Raw genomic sequence first — 22,229 nt, 5'->3', positions numbered from 1 at the left:
CATGCCGATAGAGAAGTTGGCGTAAGTAAGGCAACGCCATTTATCAGCGTGACACCTTGCTGGGCGGCCAGCTTGCTGCTGGATTGGATGTGCGTGCAGATATGGATCTAGAGCTGGTCCCCAGCTTGCCTTGTGGTGTGTCCTCAGCCGAACTATGACTGCGGCGGGTGTTCGACTGACTGTGCGTGTGTGTGTCTGTGTGTGTGTAGCATTTTTATGGCATGTGAGAAATGACGCAGAAAGTGTGACACAAAACTGTAGACAAATTGCTTAAAATGATTTCATTTCTTTTATTTATGACGCCAACATTCGAGCTGCTCTTTAAAAACAACTTTCAATAAGTTCGCACTCTGTCATCCGTTTGGCTTTAAGGAAAATTATATTTTAATGGCATGAATTGAGTATTGAAGAGAGAAAGGGAGCACAAATGGAAATATATACTTGTTAATCTCATCTTCATAGACCCTTTATCCTAGTGCCTATACAAATATCTTAACGCTAATTAAATTGTTATTACCGTAAAGCTTCAACAAAAAATAGATACACTAATATTTTTCATGGCATATCGAAAAAACTTATCACAGCACACGTCAATAGATAGGCTTGTCCCTGGTAAGAAAACTCTAGATGTTTCGTTACCTCACAGTTTATCTATGGAGGTGGAGCACCCGGAAGTATTTCTGATAAGATTAGACGAATTTTGCTAAAAACAGTTCCGCTACTACTGATAGCAAAGAATTGGATAGTCATTCAACTGTCGTCAAAAGTGAATCGAATTTATTTAATTAGTGACAAATCCCTATAAATATTATTTTTTAAAACATTCACACCTCATAAAATAAAGTATTATTAATAAATTTTGCATTTTCAAATATCATACGTATTTGTCTCAAATCGAAATTAATTGAGCACAATATTTTCATAGACTTTTTCATTTAATTTTATACAAGTTCTCAATCATGAATTTCATTATTGAACAATAAACTTTCCATTTTGCCAACGAGACTTAATTAAATATATTCCAGAACGTGTGCGACGCTTCGCTAACGGTATTTCCCGAATAATGCAATCATTGGATTAATCCGAACGCCGTTAACTGCAGTTGATAAGCCACTGGGAACTATCAGAGAAGAGTCTTTGGCGTCGAGCGCCATAGGGGCCTTATCAGCGTAAGCAATGGTAATACCTCAAAAGTATTTAATTGATGAAATTAATACGGCAATGAATCCCATTTGATGCTTTAAACTTTAAACGGTTACGCAGAAAAAAAAAACACTAAAAATATTTTCTATTCAAATATAAAAAGAAAAATTATTTTTAACGTAAACGTCACAGAATTTGTAGTGAAAATATTTGGCAGCATAAATCAAAGAAAAGCTAGCCCTAAAAATAATAACGAACTCAAAACCATATCCATATCCACATCCACATCCATATCCATATGCCATGTCAGGCTGACAAAACTAAACTAAAACACAAATACATATGCATAACATGAGCGAAGCTAAAACAAATCCTCAACACAAATAACTGCCAACACATTTGCATATATCTCACAAATAACCGAAAGCAAAGCAAAATAGAAACCAAAAGCCCAAACCCCAAAAACAACAACAGCGAAACACACAAATCTACATGGAAAAGCGAAAGCGCGTTTACAATTGTTGAAAACAGAAGAGGGCAAAAAAAAAAAAAAAACAAAAAAAAATAGAATGCGAAAAAAGAGTTGAACGGCAACAAAATGCAAAACACTTCTAAAAATGAGGCATTTCCGGTCGACACACGCAGCATCAGGAGCAGCAGCAGTAGCGGCGAACGTCACATAAAACAAGGGGTTAAAAAGAGGCGCGAAAAAGTAAAGCATAATAAACGCCGAACACATAAAAATCGACGCTGAAATCTGCTGCGAATAAGCAGAGGCTGACGCTGAACAAAAGATCGACGAAGGGACAGGCAATATTAAAAGCGTATGCCACACGGCTAATACAATAATATAAAAGGCAATAAAAATCGTGGCCGGATTCGTGGGCTGAGGTAGGAAAGGTGCAGCAGCAGGAGGAACTGGAGCAGGAGCAGCAGCTGCTCCTATCAGTGTGAAGCCATCAAATTCGATTAGATGCTCGGCCTTTGGGGGGTTGGCAATAACCGGCAAACGAAACACTTGACTGTTTTGGCAGCTGCAAAAGATGAGGATGAAGCCATCGGTCGAGCGTGAGGTTGTTGGGCCTGAAGCAACCGAGCGAAGAGGGAGAAGTAGGAGAAGCACGAAAAGCGGTTGTCCTGTTGCCCGGATGATGGTAATTGTTTGTTTTGTGTTCATAATTTTTGGCATATTTATCCCTTTTCACTTTTGAGCCGAACCGAACCGAATCAAAGCAAGTTGAACAACTGAAAGTATGAGAACTGTCAAATAGACTGATCAGGCCAGGTCTTTCATTAAATTTTAATCGGCAATTCCATGGCTGGGGCTTGTTAAATAAAGCCACTAATAAAGCTAAACAGATATAAGTTTTATCGATAGAAGTTTAAATTTCGACATAAGTTTTCATAAATTGTATATAAAATATATCTTATGTGTATATAATAATGTATTACAGAATACGAAATACCCTTAAAGAGCTTCAGACCTTTCGAATCGTCGTTATATAAGAGATTAAATATGAAAGAAATATACGAAGAATATTGTGACATACAATCAAAGTATCCAATCCGAAAATCTATTTTGAAGAAGCATAATCAACTTTTGATTATTATTATTAGATAAACTTGAAAATGTGGAAACTATGCTTCATTTAAAATCTCTTAAAGATTACTGAGTGCATATACAGCTCTTGGATTTGAATATTAATTTATTTAAATTTAATGATGAATGTACATATATTTAATATGTCTAAATACATTTAGTCTGCACATCACATGTCCAATACAATAAACCCATTGTAAGAGTATGTAACCATTATCTACAGAGACTATAGACTATATACCCGATGAAAAAGCAAAAAGCATATAGGGACTGTCTAATCGATCATTAGATAATACCTGCATAGCCCTCACTGGGTATTTTATTATCGCCTGTCTTTTGTGGTATACCCACTGCAGTGGGTAGATTGCACTGTAAAGGTATGTAAGAATTATCTATAAACAGAAAATAATGAAAAGGCTGTTAAGGAAATTAAATGAGAAGACCAGATAAGACGAACAAACTATTGAATGCGTGCGATCAAACATTTGACCTCACAGTATCTCAATAAGTTTCGGCGCATATTTAAAATGAAACTTTGCACCAATAAGCCCTTCATATCATATGTCAAACAGTAAATAGTCCGTTTCATCACGAGATTATTAATCAGTTCCATGTGCTATATAAACCTCAAGGTTCTACCAAGCAACCATAACTTCCATAGCTTTTGCACAGACAATATGACAGCTAAAGCACTATTTCCAACACTTTATGATGAGAAGACAAAAGTGTGGAGCGGATTGCCCTTGCGTAAGCTGTACGATGCCAACTGCTCGGTGGGCGAAAGGATATACAATTCCGTCAAGAGCTATCCCACAAATGTCGTCCAAGTGAGTGCTGATGGATGAGCTCACAAAGAAATTCAGCTAATGCAACTATTCCTCCATAGATCTCGAATATGGACGAACGTGTGGTGACCTTTGGAGAGGTGCACGTCTGGGCCGCACGCCTGGCTTTGTACCTGAAGAGTGAGGGACTTACCCATAAGGATGTCGTCGGCATTATTGGCAATGCCAGCACCTTCACCAGCTCCCTTGTTGTGGGCTGCCTGTTCAACGCGACTCCCTTCCATGCCGTGGCCTACACCTACATGAAGGAGCCCCAAGTCATTCAAGATCTATATGAGACAACAAAGCCAAAGATTATGTTCTGCGATGGTAAAGACTATGAGATCATGAAGGAAGTAACGAAGGCCTGGAATCCCAAGTACGTTACGCTAACTGGACGCGTCGAAGGCGTACCATATATTGAAGATCTGCTGAAGCCACATCCCATGGAGCGCTTCTACCAGTAAGTTGGGCAATTCAAACAAACCGCTGGATGGCTTACCTTTGTTTTTCTGCTTCTCAGACCATTGCCTTTGGCCACTGACGGTAATCAAATAGCGGCCATTCTCTGCTCATCGGGCACATCGGGCAAGCCGAAATCTGTGGCCATCTCGCATAGACAGCTCAACAAAGTAGAGGCGTAAGTATAAAAATCGTTTGCAAATGATAGCTGAGAGCTATAAATTTACATCAAATTCATTTCAGAATCGGAAACTGCACAGATGTGATCCTAACTAGTGCTACTCTAGACTGGATGACGGGTCTCATGCTAATGATGCTGTGCTTCTTTTATGGCAGTAGTCAAGTCATATTCAATGAACCATTCAATGGCGACAGCTTCATCCGCATGATCGAAAAGTACAAGGTCACCCTGATTGTGATGGCACCCTGGCAGGGCTTTGAGGTCTACACAAGTCCATTGGCTACTGAGCAGAGCTTGTCTAGTGTACGCATGAGTATCGTTGTTGGTGGCTGGCTGTCGATGAAAATACTGCAGAGGGGGCAAGAGCTCATGAAGAATGCCCATATCGTGTTCGCGTATGGAGCGACTGAGACGGGCACAATAGCCCTTAACATTGACCAGAGCCTGGCAAGTTCTGTTGGCAAACTGCCACCAGGAGTTCGGATTAAGATCATTGACGATGAGGGTAATTCGCTGGGGCCTAACCAGGTCGGCCAAATTCTTATTGACATTGGCGTCACATGGCAGGGCTATGTGGCCAATCCTGAGGATACGGCCTCCACCTTTCGGGATGGCTGGATTGATCTGGGTGATCTCGGCTACTTTGACGATGACAACAATCTGTTTTTGGTAGATCGCAAGAAGGATGTGCTCAAATACAAATCAAAGGACTTCTGGCCCAACGAAATTGAGCAAATTATTACGGAGCTGCCAGATGTGGAAAATGTTTGCGTTGTCGGCGTGAGGAACACGAACTATACCGATGCAGCTGGTGCACTGGTAATCAAAAAACCCGGAGCCGAAATCTCCAAGGAGAAGATCATCGAGCACGTGGCAAAGCGCGTTGTTGTCGAATACAAGCAGCTGAACGCTGGCGTCCAGTTTGTCGACAGTTTGCCCATGAACAACAATGGTAAGGTGGTCAGAAACTTGGCCAGGAAACAGTTTGAGTCGCTCATGGATGTTCAGGAATCATAGTTTCATTTGTCTTACAACCATTGTTCTTTATAGATTTTAAGAATTTCGATATTATGGTGATTTCTGTTAAGCTAACTTAACATTATTAAATAAACTGAAAAATATTGTAGACAATAATATTATTTTTTCTAATTTGCTAATTTCTAATTTGCACAGAATTCAGCTGCTTGAATTTCAAGAAACATATACAAATCAGAAACAATTTACTATTTCATAGTTGACGATAAACATTTAACAGTCAACACCGACTGATAGATAATGTACTTTAATGCTGATAAAGAGCTAATAATAGTATGAGCAAAATAAAAACAATCAATATTGAATGAATAATTATTGATATAAACTTAAAAGGATTTGCTTTTTGTTAGTTGTTATATAATATTAAAGAAATGATAGGTCAAAATGGCTGATCCAACCAACTTTTTCATTAAATTTTAATCGGCAATTCCTTGGCTGGGGCTTGTTAAATAAAGCCACTAATAAAGCTAAACAGATATAAGTTTTATCGATAAAAGTTTAAGTATCGACATAAGTTTCATTTAATCATATATAAAATATATCTTATGTGTATATAATAATATATTACAGAATACGAAATACCCATAAAGAAGTTTAGAGCTTTGAATCTCTGAATTTTGAAGAAGCATACTCAACTTTTGATTAATATTATATAGCTTGAAAATTTCTTAAGAATTACTGAGTGCATATACAGTTGTTGGACTTGGATATTGCTTTATTTAAATTTAATGATGAATTTACATATATTTAATATGTCTAAATACATTTAGTCTGCACATCACATGTCCAATACAATAAACCCATTGTAAGAGTATGTAACCATTATCTACAGAGACTATAGACTATATACCCGATGAAAAAGCAAAAATCGTATGCTGTTGCTTAGTGACTGTCTATGGGATCTTTGTCTAGTCGGTCGATTTTGATAATACCTGCATATCTTTTTGTGGTATACCTACTGCAGTGGGTAGATTGCACTGTAAAGGCATGTAAGAATTATCTATAAACAGAAAATAATGAAAAGGCTGTTAAGGAAATTAAATGAGAAGACCAGATAAGACGAACGAACTATTGAATGCGTGCGACCAAACATTCGGCCACACAGTATCTCAATAAGTTTCGGCGCATATTTAAAATGAAACTTTGCACCAATAAGCCATTCATATCATATGTCATATGATAAATAATCAATATCATCATAAGATTATTAATACGTACATCAGCTCCATATGGTATAAAAACCGTAAAGTTCTACCAAGCAATCAGACAGTAGTTCTATAACTTTTGCACAGACAATATGACAGCTAAAGCACTATTTCCAACACTTTATGATGAGAAGACAAAAGTGTGGAGCGGATTGCCCTTGCGTAAGCTGTACGATGCCAACTGCTCGGTGGGCGAAAGGATATACAATTCCGTCAAGAGCTATCCCACAAATGTCGTCCAAGTGAGTGCTGATGGATGAGCTCACAAAGAAATTCAGCTAATGCAACTATTCCTCCATAGATCTCGAATATGGACGAACGTGTGGTGACCTTTGGAGAGGTGCACGTCTGGGCCGCACGCCTGGCTTTGTACCTGAAGAGTGAGGGACTTACCCATAAGGATGTCGTCGGCATTATTGGCAATGCCAGCACCTTCACCAGCTCCCTTGTTGTGGGCTGCCTGTTCAACGCGACTCCCTTCCATGCCGTGGCCTACACCTACATGAAGGAGCCCCAAGTCATTCAAGATCTATATGAGACAACAAAGCCAAAGATTATGTTCTGCGATGGTAAAGACTATGAGATCATGAAGGAAGTAACGAAGGCCTGGAATCCCAAGTACGTTACGCTAACTGGACGCGTCGAAGGCGTACCATATATTGAAGATCTGCTGAAGCCACATCCCATGGAGCGCTTCTACCAGTAAGTTGGGCAATTCAAACAAACCGCTGGATGGCTTACCTTTGTTTTTCTGCTTCTCAGACCATTGCCTTTGGCCACTGACGGTAATCAAATAGCGGCCATTCTCTGCTCATCGGGCACATCGGGCAAGCCGAAATCTGTGGCCATCTCGCATAGACAGCTCAACAAAGTAGAGGCGTAAGTATAAAAATCGTTTGCAAATGATAGCTGAGAGCTATAAATTTACATCAAATTCATTTCAGAATCGGAAACTGCACAGATGTGATCCTAACTAGTGCTACTCTAGACTGGATGACGGGTCTCATGCTAATGATGCTGTGCTTCTTTTATGGCAGTAGTCAAGTCATATTCAATGAACCATTCAATGGCGACAGCTTCATCCGCATGATCGAAAAGTACAAGGTCACCCTGATTGTGATGGCACCCTGGCAGGGCTTTGAGGTCTACACAAGTCCATTGGCTACTGAGCAGAGCTTGTCTAGTGTACGCATGAGTATCGTTGTTGGTGGCTGGCTGTCGATGAAAATACTGCAGAGGGGGCAAGAGCTCATGAAGAATGCCCATATCGTGTTCGCGTATGGAGCGACTGAGACGGGCACAATAGCCCTTAACATTGACCAGAGCCTGGCAAGTTCTGTTGGCAAACTGCCACCAGGAGTTCGGATTAAGATCATTGACGATGAGGGTAATTCGCTGGGGCCTAACCAGGTCGGCCAAATTCTTATTGACATTGGCGTCACATGGCAGGGCTATGTGGCCAATCCTGAGGATACGGCCTCCACCTTTCGGGATGGCTGGATTGATCTGGGTGATCTCGGCTACTTTGACGATGACAACAATCTGTTTTTGGTAGATCGCAAGAAGGATGTGCTCAAATACAAATCAAAGGACTTCTGGCCCAACGAAATTGAGCAAATTATTACGGAGCTGCCAGAGGTGGAAAATGTTTGCGTTGTCGGCGTGAGGAACACGAACTATACCGATGCAGCTGGTGCACTGGTAATCAAAAAACCCGGAGCCGAAATCTCCAAGGAGAAGATCATCGAGCATGTGGCAAAGCGCGTTGTTGTCGAATACAAGCAGCTGAACGCTGGCGTCCAGTTTGTCGACAGTTTGCCCATGAACAACAATGGTAAGGTGGTCAGAAACTTGGCCAGGAAACAGTTTGAGTCGCTCATGGATGTTCAGGAATCATAGTTTCATTTGTCTTACAACCATTGTTCTTTATAGATTTTAAGAATTTCGATATTTTGGTGATTTAACTTTTTTCTAAATTACAAAACATGTAAATATTATTAAATAAATTTAAAAATATTATAGACTATAAAACTATTTTTTCTTATTTAAAATTTTAAACAAAGTTCCCTTTGTTAATATTTGCCGAAATTAATTCCAACAAACATGCAAACATGTTAATAATTTATTGAATAGAAATATTTATATAATTTACTACTCAACGCTGACTGGTTGATAATGCTTTATATTTATTTGAAAATGGAAGAACTGATAGGAAAATAATATATATAGCTCGCTTTATTTCTTTCACCTTGAATCTAAAAACATATACCATATGAAAAATAACGATATAAAAATGTTTTTGCTCCCTTATCCACTTATTGGACTTTCCCATTGGTTATCTAACGATGAGTCGGTGCATGGGGTGCAATTATTTATCTCAGTGTGTAGACTGTGCTCTCGATTATATTATATAAAATTGTCTATTATTGGAAAAGTCGCAATAATCTATGCGTCTGATATGACCTATTGGAATTTACCCAAATTTTCAATTAGTATATCTGGCAATTGCCACGCGACGCTGACTGACTAATGTCAAATGTGCTGAGCTCATTCATGGCTGAGTTGAACAACAAAATATGAGATTCACGTTTAGATAAATTTATTTCAAGCGCAATAGGAAGCCAAATTGTTGATATTAATTTTTTTATACCCTGAACCCATTTTCAATGGGAAATCAGGGTATAATGGTTTTGTTGAAATGTATGTAACAGGCAGAAAGAGGCGTGGCAGACCCCACAAAGTATATATATTCTTGATCAGGGCGACGAGCTGAGTTGATTTGGCCCTGTCCGTCTGTCTGTCCGTCTGCCCGTCCGTCCGTCTGTCCGTATGTATGAACGCGTCGATTTCAGAAGATATAAGAGCTAGAGACTTCAAATTTTTTTTAAATGTCCGTAATTACAGCGCGCATATCAAGTTTATCATTAAAAATCGATAACTCATCCCGATCTTTTTTTTATCGATAAAAACCCTTATCGAAAACCAGTTATAAAATTATATCTTCTACACCTTTATTGCTAGAGTCTCCAAATTTTTAATGTATACTTATATGCAATTTATACAATTTCGGTTTTTGTTAAAATTTACCCCTCACCCTTAAATTCACCCCCTCACCCTCACTTTTGTAAAAAGCGTATTTCAAATACTAGAGATATATCCATGTTATAATCATAGTCTGAAAGTTTCATGAAGATCGTACGTCCACAAAAAAGTTATAAAGCAATTAAGTTCTCATAGTAAGCGCTCACTGCCGCCCATGCGTGTTTATGCTTGTGTGTGTGTGTGTGTGTGTGTGTGTGTGTGTGTGTGTGTGTGCGTGTTTCTTGTGTAAACTGAAAGACGCGAAAAATTATTGAAATAGCTAACACTCCAAGGGTTCAGGGGATCTCGTAGTCGAGCAGTCTCGACTAGAGCTTTCTTACTTGTTATGAATGAATTTATTTTTAATCTAATCAGTGAGCGCGTGGCTGGCGCATTGAAACCATTGAATTAAAAATATAATGAAATCAGTTAAAGCTACATATAGGAAGTGCTAGACTAGGATATACTGTGACTGAGGTAGTACAAACTTCTGTTTATGTTAGCCACCTTACTCCCTCTGCCCTCCCTCTTTCCAAAGGATGATTTATTTACAATATCCTGCACTGAAAAGTTTTCTTATGCATTATATTATATTTTAAAGCTGAAGATAGATTCATGCCATGCCAAAAATGCTTAGTTTACATTCTCGCATCTGCGATATGTGTGTGTAAATTCATAACCACATCAATGATAAACATTAACTATCATGTCAGTGCCGAAGAAAGTTTGGCTTTTAGCTGTAAGATGATATGGATATCTGTTGACCCCCGACCTCATCACGTCTTGTGCATGTCACCCCAGGGTCATAGTCGAATATGAGAAACCAGCCCCACCATTAACACTTTAAGTGCAAGCCTCTTGGGTCTACTTGGCAGGCTGAGCTAACTCTGCCCAATCCAGCGATCCATGGCAAAGTAAACAGGACGAGGCCACTCAGGCGCACTCGGGTTGTTGGCCAGACAATTTTACCTACTTTATGTTTATTTATTTGCATATTTTTCAACTTAAAGACGACAATGAGGGTAAAATAGAAGCAGCACTAGAGCCAGGACTATTGTGCCGCACACAAAAGCCATGCCATCCAGGACAATGGCAATAGTCGAAGCAAAGACAGAAGCAGGAGTCGCAACTGAAGCCGCAGCCAGCCGGCGTGCATTGTGCCGCTATTTTATAATTGACAATAATACATAAAAGATATGTATAGAAAAAAGCAGAAAGCACAATAATGGTAAGTAATACATTAGCCAGACATAAGCCCAACCAAACCACCCAGCGCCCACCCCTCTGGCACGCCAAAGACAATCCCAGGGGCTGCCCACGATGGCCTCTGACAATGCATTTGTGCCCGTGAAAAAAGGTCACGTCTTATCTATTTACCTAAACAATTTGCTTAAAATGTTTACAACATAAGCAACATCATCATCAGCATCGGGCAACTAACAACGCGGAGCTGGGAGCTAGGAGCTGGGAGCATTGGAGCTGGAACGGGCGCGTGTCAGGTTATCGTGTGCATGTGGCCAGGTTTGGGTTCAGGTTCAGGCCGGGCAGCTAGTGCCATCTATTTACCTTAAGTAGTCATACGGCCGATGCTGTTTTTTTTATTTTCTTCTTCTCATTTTTTTGGTCTGTTCTCTTTTGTAGATGCTTCAGCATGGCACGAGTGTGGGAGGCGGACAAAATGCTCGACCAACATTAGAGCGCAATAGCCAGGGGAATTGTTTTATAAGCTATGAATAACAGGACGAAAAAAAGCTAAACGACAGACACAGGAAAGCGAAAAAAAACCAAAGAATCTAACGATGCGAATATCGAATACTCTTTCAAATTTGGAAAGTCCTCTAGATCTAGACGACAGCGCATATCATATATCGATATCGATATCGATCGTTTATAGTATATAGTATATCGTATGTTGTATATCAAATATCGTATATCACATATCATATATCCATATCGTATATCGTATGTCGTACATCGAAAATCGTACGTATTAAATCTGTCGCACATCGTATATGACTTATACCGTATATATATATATATTTCACATTTTTTATATCGTATAGGTTAGTTTGTATAACAAACAAAATAGGCATCAACTATTATATGAGTTATGTACCTTAGTAAAGTCATCATTCTATAAAACTCAACTAGACAAATACGATATTGTATATCGTATATCGTAGAGTCAAACGCTATAAGGTTGCCAATGGATCTCAAGATGAGTTTCAATTCAAAAGCAACTGAGACAGCAAAGCGAAATATGGAATGGAGTACATCTAGTACACTCTGCGGCTTGTGGCTGGCCCCAAACTGAACTGAGCGCGACTGTTGCCGCTCGTATTCCATTTTAAGGCTCGCCCAACTTTGAAGTTTTTTGTGCGAATGTGCGTCACTGTTAAAAGGTCGCAAACTGTGGCTCGGCAACTCCTCACATTTATTCTGCCCTTTTTTCCAGCATTTCCGAGTTACTTTGCTTTTCCTTTACGCAATCTCCAGAGCTGCGGCACACGCTGCCTCTGCCTTGAAGGGCTTAAGCAGGGCTCTGACTTGATTATTGGTTCGTCGCATCAGTCTTTCCAATCAACATCATCTATCAGCATTAAACTGAAAGGCAAGGCACATAGTCCACGACCACCACTGCAAATGTTCGTGAGACAGAGGCAAGCAACTTCCTGCCTTCCGTTTTGGCCATCCCAAAAACAACAAACGTAATGCCAGTAATATATTTGTTGGCAATTTCTAATCACAGTCGGCAGCACGCGTCTGCCTTTAAGATAAACAAATGCTGTTGAAATTTTTCATTGTGTTAATTATATAAATATAGGCAAACTTTTTATGGCCAACAGTCGGCAGCTATCAACAAACAACCCTCTGTTCCGGAAAGAACACAATGTCTGTAATTGAAGCCTGTTTGTGCGGGGGGTGCGGCGGGTACGGCGCGTGTGGTGGGGGCTTGTAGTCCCCCATGTAACATTTTATGAGCTACGGCCCTGGCACAAAAGTAACTTATCTTGTTACTACGTCAAAATCCCGTTCAGTGTCAACAACATAATGTGAATGTCCTAATGCAAGGCTCTTATAAAGCAAATGGATCAGACGGCGCAGCCCTCAAAGCTAATCAAATAGGCTGGCTAAATTAAAGCCAAGTAAACAATATTTGAGAAATTCAGATAAGACTTTGATGCGCAATTCGTAACAAAAGATTATAGAATTTGTCCGCTTTTATTATTAGGGGCAAGCAGAAAGAGAGAGTTAAAATTCAACTTAATTCTAGTTAGATAAATATACCATTTAATTGCAACTACTATTGACTTTCATTTTTAGTTACACAACAAGTGAAGTTTTCTTATCTATAAATTCACTAACTAACCACCATCGTCTGCTTCCAAGGCAATTCTCCACTCACTGCGCTCGTTCTTGCGGCTTTGCGGAACCCCAACGAATCGTATAGTATATAAATTGTATAGGGACTGAGCTCCCTTCTGCCCTTGACCTTCACAGTTTGTTTCGCTTGCAGACTGAATATAGACAGAACTGACGAGCTTGGAAGTTTGCAGCCAACACAATAGCCAACGAGACGCATTGTAGCGCATAATTAGTTCGCTGAATGAAAGCCAGAACCAGAAAGAGCACAAAATTCATGTGCAAAAAAATTAAAAACGAAAAAAAAAATAAACGAAATTGAAAGCAGAATGACAAAAAAAAAAAAAAAGCCAAACTTCTCTTTGCCGCAGCAACGGTGGCTGCCAGAAAAAAAAAGAGAAAGAGAGAAGCAAATAACGGGGCGGACGGAAAGTCGGCTGCCAGCGGCGCTGAATTTTCAACAATTTTCTTGTTTTGCCTAATTGAAGATTTGCACTCGAAATGATTTTAGCGCTGCGATAATGCCTGCCCCCACCAAGCCGCCCAACAGACAGCTAAGTGGTGCTAAAAGGGGATGGGGAGGGGCTCAACGAAGCACCTAAACAAACTTTCAAAGCCGAGGCAGTCACTCACTTAAATGACGAGCGCGAAAATTAATGCATGAAATTCCATCAGTGACAGCAATAAAAAGTGTAAAATTGATTTGCATAATGAAAATTTGTTGAAATTGCCGCCATTTTGAAGCTGCCGGTCGATGCTGCTGGCCAGCACCACCGTCGTCCAGCATTTAGGGCAGCCAACTGGCCTAAATGGCTTGTTGTTAGTTAGTTTTCGATGTTGACTGCAAATTAGTTGACCGTTTGTGTGGTGCGCTTCGCTTCGCTTCCCAGGCCCAGGTCACACAGCATTTTTTGATGGCGCTCTTGCATTTAACATTTGTAATTGAATTAGACAGACACGTACACAAACACACACACGCACACACACAAACAGACCCTCTGACCAAAGCGGCTAAACATGAGCGCTGACATATTTCAGGAAAGTAGCTGGCCATGAAAGCAAATGGCAGCTGAACGTCCATAGGGAGGACTCGCCTATCTAAACAGCAGCAGCTGCCGTGACGTCTATTTTGCATTTTATCTTCTCTCCCTCACACATACACACACACACACACACACTCACACACACACGCACTCACTCACAAATAGAGCTTACCACGCGCACAGTGCGCGAAATGACGCAAAATGGCGTCGCTTGTAATAAATTACGTATACGCAGCGTTGTGCGAAACTTGCATTTGTGTGTTGGCGTTAGCATTGGTGTTGGCTCTTGCATTTGGTGGATGGCGCATCCGTTTGGTTTTGCCGCTGCGCTACACTAGAACGCCCCAGGCGGTCACCACACTGGACGCTCATGTGTGTGCGTGCGTGTGTGTGTGTGGTAAATGAATGCGCAAGTATGTGAATGACAATAGCTACGTCAATTGGTTTGGGTTTGGGGCTTAGATCTGGGTACGGTCTCTCCTCTCCTCTCCTCCCCTCTTGCTCTCTCTATTTTGGTCTTCGTCGGGTTTTCGGCTGATTTTTGCGTAGGTAGCACGAATTTGCAGCAGCTCCTTTCATCTGATGCCATGTCAGGCATTTCATTGTTATTCTAATTCCGGGTTGTAGTTTCGATGCATGCGCCATAGATTACGCTAAATTGCTAAGGGCCTCTTCAACGCGAAATCACCAAAAAAAAAAAGAGCAACAAAAATAAAGGATTGACGCACATAAAGCTGGGCAAAACTAAATTCGTCGCTAGATAGATGGACACTTTGCCACACATCTATGAATGTTAAACAAAAGCTTATCTGGTTGTAAACGCTAAGCTTTAGAGTTGAGAGATTCATGCAGTTAACAAGAATACAATTTGGTGACATTTAAAATGTTGTACAAGAGCAAATCTGTATTTACATGATTATTTTATAATATATGCATTTAGATTTTTATTAACTTCTGCTGAAAATATTTCTGCCTAATTCGTGAAATTAAAATAATTAAAATTTTAAACAAAATAAGTAAGTCATCAATGTATATTAACTACAAGTTAACATCAGTCCAAGACAAGCATTGCGCAAGCAATAAATATTTCTAGCATTCTACCAATTGCAAAGCCATTAAATATAAGTATTTGATGTGACTTCATTAACAAATAAATTAACTGCAATATATTTATGGGGGAAGTCTAGCCGTTTTGCCCAGCCAAACTGATTGCATTTTATTGTACGCATTCAACAATGTTTTAAATTATGCACACTAAATCACAAGTTGCAAGTTTACAGTATTGTTTTGACTTATATATTAGCCCAATGCTGCAAACAGTTCGAAACTATACGAGCGCCCATCTATAATGCCCCCCAGTAAACTACACGCCATAAATCACACTTGCGAGCGAGTACAAAAGTTATGCCCCACAGTTTGCAGCAACTGTCAAACCAACTGCTCATTACGCTAGCCCGCATTTGGACCCAGCATCGTGCGCTCTGGCAGAATGATGCCAGTTAGCCACTGCCGAAAAATACCACAGAGAAACCCATTGAAATGACAGTCCGAACTGTCCTGTCCGCTGACTGAGCTCATTATACCCTACTTTTTGTGCTTTCTATTTCTCTTTTTCGGTTTCCCATTTTCTATTTTCTGTTTTGTGTTTTCTGTTTTTTTGGCTTGCACATTCGCGACATTCTCTAGACCATATGCTGCAATCGCAGGAACCAGCCAGTCGATTCAGCGACCACATAACATGCACATACACTCACATTCACTCACTCACTCACACACACACTTAAATTCAGTTGGCAAATGTCGCTCCATGTGTGCAGCCAGTTGGCAGCGCGTTGTGGCCATTCGGTCCATTGTTGTCATTGGCTCATTGCTAATATTGGTAGCTGCCGCTTTTTGCTGCTGCCCCTGTTGCTGTTGCTGTTGCTCTTGGTGTTGGTATTGTCGATGGCAGTGTCAGTGGCACTGACATTGCTAAGGCTAACATTCGACTCATTCATGTGTTTTAGTGCCACACACCCACACACCCACACACACACAGAAAACGCCAAATAACAGCAGAGTCCAGTCCAGGATGCGACTGCTCCCCACAAACGCTGACCCCATATATTTATGCTGCATATGTTTGTGCCATATCTCAGTGGGCATAAACCAAAACTGAACTAGGCCAACAGCAACATCAGCAGCTGCAGCAACACCATCAACACTCGACCAATGCTCATTACCGCATTCCGAGATGAAAATCTATAACTCTTCTATAAATATGTGTTGCCTACGAATCAGTTAAGTGTCTCAGGTTTATTTAGCAGAAACAAATCGCTCAGTGATTGACCTGATTTTTTTTTTTTTTTAGAAAACAAATGAATATTTTAGTTAATTCATACCAAAACTCCAAGAGCCTAATCGAAAATCGATTCTTCTATTAAAACCTTTTTCAATATTAAGACCAGGGCTTAGGCTCCACTCCATATAACGCAAAGCTGTTGCCAAAAATCGAACGGTTTCCGGTTGCAGCCACACAAGACCACAACATGCTGGAAAAATGGTCAACAAATGGACTAAGCAACGCTGACTGCTGGCTCTTGATGCCTTCGAGTCTGTTTTAATCAAACTGCCACAAGTTCACTGGGCTAGTTCAAGTGCAAGCCGTTATTTTGCGATTTAGTGTGTCTGTGTGTGTGTGTGTGTGAGTGTTGAGTGTGCGTGCGTGTGTGTGAATGTGCTGCTGCTTGTGTGTAAGTGCTTTGGGGGTGGCCCATAAATCCATTCAATATTTAACAGACAGACAAGAAGTGCAAGCGTTGGCACTTTTCGGGCCCGACTGAGCAACAATAATGTTTATTATCATTTATTTTATTTCATTTAAATGACTCGCTCGGCCTGTCGCAAACTCGCAAAAAGCTAATAAGCTGCAGTAATAAATTATGTGCCATGCAGCATATAAATTATGCACAATTAACTGAAATTCTGAAAATCTGCACAAAATGCATAAAATTTTACCATATCGTAAAAATAATTTCGCTTTTAGAAAACTTTTATCAAAACAAAAACAACAATGCAGAAAATTCCAAAAATTTTCTACCATATCCACATCTAATGATGTCACACATCGTGCACACTTTGTATGTGTGTGTGTATTTATGTGTTTGCATGTATAAATAAATGAATTTAAATTTAATTTTAAGTGCTCGAATAAAGTTGTATTAATTGTTGTCGCTGGCATTCGGAATGGCAATTAAATTATCTAGTGGCCTATCAAACACCTATGTTTAGCTCATTTTATTTGCGCCTGATTAAAGCTGATGGCTATGGGGGGTACAGCACGTTGGCATACGGACAAAAGATGATAAGTGGCAGCGAAATCGGGTTATTGTCATGGCAACAGCGCAATCAAGATAGACCTTCAGCGGACTAGAAAGTCGCCCAGGTGGTATCGTGTAAACCAATTTAATGGCTCTCCTATAATGACAAGAAATCTAAATTTAAAACGATGCGCCAACTTCATGCTAAGCATCTGATTAGATTTGATGTGCGCATAAATTACCTCCGGCTAATGCGCGGATGGATGGGTAAACAATAAAGCACATGTAGTATTTTTTTTTTTTTTTTTTTTTTATCTGAAAATCACTGATTGTGAAATCTTCTTGGTGTGCCACAAATTAATTTGCAAATTAATTTGGATTTTGATTGTCTGTTAAGCTAATTTACGATGAACAGTTGACAGCATATGTGCTAAAAAGCTTTTAATTAAATATGTTTTATTTATATTTTATATATGTGCTCTACTTATAAATTGGGGGCTTACAAACACACCTATATCTATAATATATTACAAATAAAGCAAAAATATAGATTAATTAAATATGTTAAAAATTAATGATTACATAAACAAATAAATAAAATATAAAAATTATTATATTTATAAATATACAAAAATTCAGAAACAATTGAGAAAATAAGTAAATAAGTTATAAAATAAAAATATAAATGAATAAATAATAAATTATATATAAATTAGTAAATAAACAAATTAATTAATGACTACAAATTATACATATAAATATAAAAATAAATAAATAAAACTATTTAAGTTAAAAATAAATTTATACTCAAATACATGCATTTCTACGTAAATAAAATAATAAAGAAACGTAAGTTAAATAAAAAATTTAAAATTAATTAATTGATTATATAAATAAAATCAAAACAACTATCGTTTTGCTGGAACTGCTTGCCAAAAACATACTCTGAACTTTAAATGAATATTAATATTTGTATTTGCATTAATTGCATTCAAACATGTTTTCTTATACACAAAAAAATATACGCATTTGCAGATCTTAAAGACCCTCACAGTCACATAAGCTCGGTTGGTGCAGCTGCCAGCTCAACACTCTATATTAAATTTATATTGTTTGTAGACGGCAACTGAGAGTGATCCATGTGCACTCAAAGGCTCAGGACTCGTATAGCGTATCAAAAGTATTAATTGCAAGCACAATTGCCAGTGGAAAGCAGCATTCGAAACTGACCAGCCATGCAGGCAGCTGAAATCACAGCTCAGCAGCGCAGGCTGCAGGCAAAAGGAGCAGCAATTCTGTTTATTTTTATTTTTTTTTACCCGTGGCCAGAAGAGAGGGCAATGGGAGCAGTGCCGGAGCCAAATGTCCATTTAAATTTATGTGCAACTTAACGCTTCAAAATTGAGTGCAACGAACGCAGCGCGTTTGCTTACTGGGTGTTGGGCGTTGCATCAAAACGCCGCCCACAGCAACAGCAGCAGCAGCAACAGTCGTATCAAGTATACGCCATGGCAACCGGAAGCGTGACTTGGAGTGCTTGCTTGCCTGACTGCCTGCCCTAGCCCAACCGTTGCTGACTGCTGCCTCTCTGGCCAACTGCCGACTGCCGACTGTCGACTAGCAACTCCAATGGCAACAGCAACAATGCGCGACAAAAACGACAACAACAAGGACGTTGGTTTGCCTGCCTAGGTTCATGTTTTCTTTGCCGCTTTTAATTTCAAAAATTTATGCGCTCGCGCCACACTAAGCGTAAAATAACGATGCCGGGCAAAGTCGCAGCGTGCAACATAGTTGCTATACTCTATCGGCAGCACGGTAATCAAAATTAATGCATACACCTGTGGCAAGTAGTCATAGGCAAATATATATAAATGCATTTCAAAAAGTTTTTTTTTTTTTAATTATATTTATTCATATAAGTTCTTTTATTTAAAACATTTCTTTATTTATAATATTCTTTTGCATATTCCCTCTTGGCAATTCCTTATGAATTTCACTTTGGGTTTCGGTGACCTGAATTTATAGTTTAATAATTGTTGAACAGTTGCCTCTATAGGGAATATCAACTTCGTTGCATTAGCAACAGACTTTCCATTTGCTTTTTTACCGTTACCGTTATTGCTGTTGTTGTTGCTGTTTCTGTTCTCTCGTGCAAGTTGATCCTTTGCCGCCATTTTGCAACAAACTCCCAGCATGCACTCCATTAAACTCTGCCGTTGACTTTGTTGCATGCAGCTGGGCCGAGGGGACGGAGGCGGAGGGGCGTTCGCAAATTTTATTTATTAAAAAAGGGTAACGTACAAGTCAAGTGGCTCAGCTCGAAAACAATTAAAATGAAGTTTGTTGTTGTTTTTTTTTCTCATTTTTTTTCGTTTGTTTTTTATTTGCTTACTTTTTCATTTTTCTTTCTGAAAATCTCGTATGCAAAATTCAGACGTTTGAATCGCAGTGGAGGATGGCAGCGTTCTGTTGCCTACTTGAGGGCGACAAGCGAAGCGAAACTAAATTCCAAACCGAGCATAAAATCTTAACGACTTCGGCTAGTTTCACATGCTCTCAGCACACACAGAAACACAAATCTTGCAAAAGAATGGCATAATTAATTGCCGTTGCGGTTGCCAAAGTCCCGACACTCAACGCCCCGGTTAAATGTTGCATGCAAATGGATGGAAGATGGCGCCGCCCGGAATACGACAGCAACAACAGTAACAACAACAAGAGGCACGCCAACCCATAGATATGGAGTAAAAAGGTGCGTTCTATTTGGGTCACCCACAGTGCGTAACGGGCTGCATATTTAATGGCAGCGCTGGAACCGGGTCTAACCAAGGCATTTGCATCATTTGCGGAACAGAGTTGGGCCCGTGTCGTGTTTGCGTTTGAAGCACGACTCCCTAACAACAACAGTCAAGAAAGCGAGTTCCAACCAATTTGAGCACTGCAAAAATATGAATTATGCAGTATGAGCTAAAGAAAAAGGTATCAAATAGATTTCTAAGAAATATTTCCGCTTAGATCTAAGAAACATGAAACTTTAAATGGAAATCGCATGTCTAGTCGTAACCCTAATTGTGTTTCGTGGTTGAATCACAAAATTCTCAAAATAACCAACACGTTAACTTACTATAAAGTTGCCAGACATACTTTGGTGATAAAAGTGAAATCTAATATTCTCCGTTGAATTATATTTTGGGATCAAAACAATGGAAGTCAATGACCGTCACAGCAGCTAAAGGCAGCGCTCGTGGGCCAGACATCTTCAAATTATAACAAATTGTAATAAGACTTACCTTTGACTATGCATCGACTATAGATAGAAAATAGATTATAAAATATATATATTTTTCATAAAATATCAAATATCAATGTTTTATAGACATGTCATTCACATATTACTTAAACTATTTTTCAATGTACATATTTCGCTGCTCTTCTGAACTAGTTCATTTAAGAAGAGTTAATTATGAGAACAAATCATACTGTCCCATCTCTGTTTTGAAACATTTGGCTTGAGCTACGGTTGGTTCAGTTCTTAAGTAAATATTTGCTTATGGCGCTCGGCAAGTCGGCAAGTGCCAAGCCCAAAGACTTGTAACGCAGTCGTTTGTCTTCCTTGCTCATATACATATAAGCTGGTATGCTATAGTATGCGTATGCATCCCACTATCTGTGTGCGTTTGTATTTGTGTGCGTAATATTGAAGCGTGAAACCATTTGGCACGCAATGAGGTGCTGCCGATTCGCCAACTTTGCAGCTGCTGCATTTCCTTGACTTGACAGCGTCCCACAACAGACGCTATGGGTTAAAGCCAACGCCGAGGCAGAAACTTGCTCAAAATTGCTTAATGCAATAGTTTTCATTAATGTTCAAGGATATTTTGAAATTCTTGTAAAGCTTCATTCTCTGCCCGGTTGACAATAAAAACCTGAATGCCATTGCGAACAACAATGTTGTGTGTGCCTTATAATAGGATTACGCAAACCAAATGAAGTGGATGCTGCACAAAGCGGCTTAGATAACAGTTTACCATGCAATATATAAAGAGCAATATGTTCGGATAGTTATTTATAAAAATGATAAAGCACACACACACACACACACACACAATACAATAAAACGAGGCTTACACATAATTTATTTTATAGAATAAATATATTTTCGCATAGGCATTCAATTTAAATTCACGATAGTAACATGAACAATTTGTGTTCGTTTTATGATACAGAAATTTTGTTGATTGTAAAATTCATAATACAATTTAAATACCAATACATACGCCCCGTGGCTCAATTAAAAAATTGCCAAATATTTGTTTAAACAAAACAACAATTGAAAGAGTTTAAATTATTGGACAAGTGATACAGAGTAACGCACATGAAGTGTAACCTATGCAAAGGCTCATAATTGAGTATGAAAATCAATTATTATTCATTTTAGAGAACACTGTGAGTACCTCACTTTGTACATGGAACCCAATTCGCAAATATTTAATTTAAATTTAAATTTGAAATACACAATCCAATTATAGATCTAAATGTTTCCTCAGCTATTTACTACATCTTAAATAGCTGAGAATTCATTTAGCATATACTGGAATGCAGCCACATCGTATTGTCTTCATTAGCAAATGGTAGCATAATAGCAATATACTCCTAATATACATTCTGTTCAGCATAAGGATTAAGGCAACACAAAGAAAGAAAAAAGGAATGGAAATAAAAATAAGGAAAATGTGGACAGCTGTTGGCTGCTGCTTCTGTTTCATAAGAGAACGTCATTTTAGCCCCAAGCAACACGTTGAAACGAAGGAAAAGAGACAAACAATGAGGGCAACTAACGACTTTGTAAGCAAACGTGCTCGACTGGATATTATCCTGGAGTTAGATAAAGAAATAATGCTTTCTTTAATTTCTGTTTAATTATTATATAATTTTTATTTATATTGCTTTAAAAATATTTAAATTTATGAATTATTATTTTTTTATTAAT

At 39.0% G+C, this 22,229-nt stretch overlaps 2 protein-coding genes across 2 annotated transcripts; both read left to right on the top strand.

Annotated features, from left to right (window-relative positions):
- The first annotated feature begins 3,381 nt into the window (after positions 1-3,381).
- Positions 3,382-5,318, top strand: LOC108614970 (uncharacterized). Its single transcript, XM_018009194.2, has 4 exons — positions 3,382-3,570; positions 3,630-4,030; positions 4,091-4,207; positions 4,273-5,318. The coding sequence occupies exons 1-4, from the start codon at positions 3,421-3,423 to the stop codon at positions 5,225-5,227; spliced, it is 1,623 nt and encodes a 540-aa protein (XP_017864683.1). The 5' UTR covers positions 3,382-3,420; the 3' UTR covers positions 5,228-5,318.
- A 1,182-nt stretch (positions 5,319-6,500) lies between these two features.
- LOC149268590 (uncharacterized) lies at positions 6,501-8,481 on the top strand. Its single transcript, XM_089470800.1, has 4 exons — positions 6,501-6,692; positions 6,752-7,152; positions 7,213-7,329; positions 7,395-8,481. Exons 1-4 carry the CDS (start codon positions 6,543-6,545, stop codon positions 8,347-8,349), a joined length of 1,623 nt encoding a protein of 540 aa, XP_089326926.1. The 5' UTR covers positions 6,501-6,542; the 3' UTR covers positions 8,350-8,481.
- The last annotated feature ends 13,748 nt before the right edge of the window (positions 8,482-22,229 follow it).

The sequence above is a fragment of the Drosophila arizonae genome, chromosome 5 (assembly GCF_054131065.1).
Source record: "Drosophila arizonae isolate 15081-1271.41 chromosome 5, UAZ_ARI_1.0, whole genome shotgun sequence".
NCBI lineage: Eukaryota > Metazoa > Arthropoda > Insecta > Diptera > Drosophilidae > Drosophila > Drosophila arizonae.
This window is presented reverse-complemented; position numbering and strand designations above follow the sequence as displayed.

Excerpts from the sequence above, each read along its gene's own strand:
- LOC108614970 (XM_018009194.2), top strand. The coding sequence starts at position 3,421 with ATGACAGCTAAAGCACTATTTCCAACACTTTATGATGAGAAGACAAAA. Across the intron at positions 3,571-3,629 it reads ATCCCACAAATGTCGTCCAA|ATCTCGAATATGGACGAACG; the intron begins GTGAGTGCTGAT and ends ATTCCTCCATAG. Across the intron at positions 4,208-4,272 it reads CAGCTCAACAAAGTAGAGGC|AATCGGAAACTGCACAGATG; the intron begins GTAAGTATAAAA and ends AATTCATTTCAG.
- LOC149268590 (XM_089470800.1), top strand. The coding sequence starts at position 6,543 with ATGACAGCTAAAGCACTATTTCCAACACTTTATGATGAGAAGACAAAA. Across the intron at positions 6,693-6,751 it reads ATCCCACAAATGTCGTCCAA|ATCTCGAATATGGACGAACG; the intron begins GTGAGTGCTGAT and ends ATTCCTCCATAG. Across the intron at positions 7,330-7,394 it reads CAGCTCAACAAAGTAGAGGC|AATCGGAAACTGCACAGATG; the intron begins GTAAGTATAAAA and ends AATTCATTTCAG.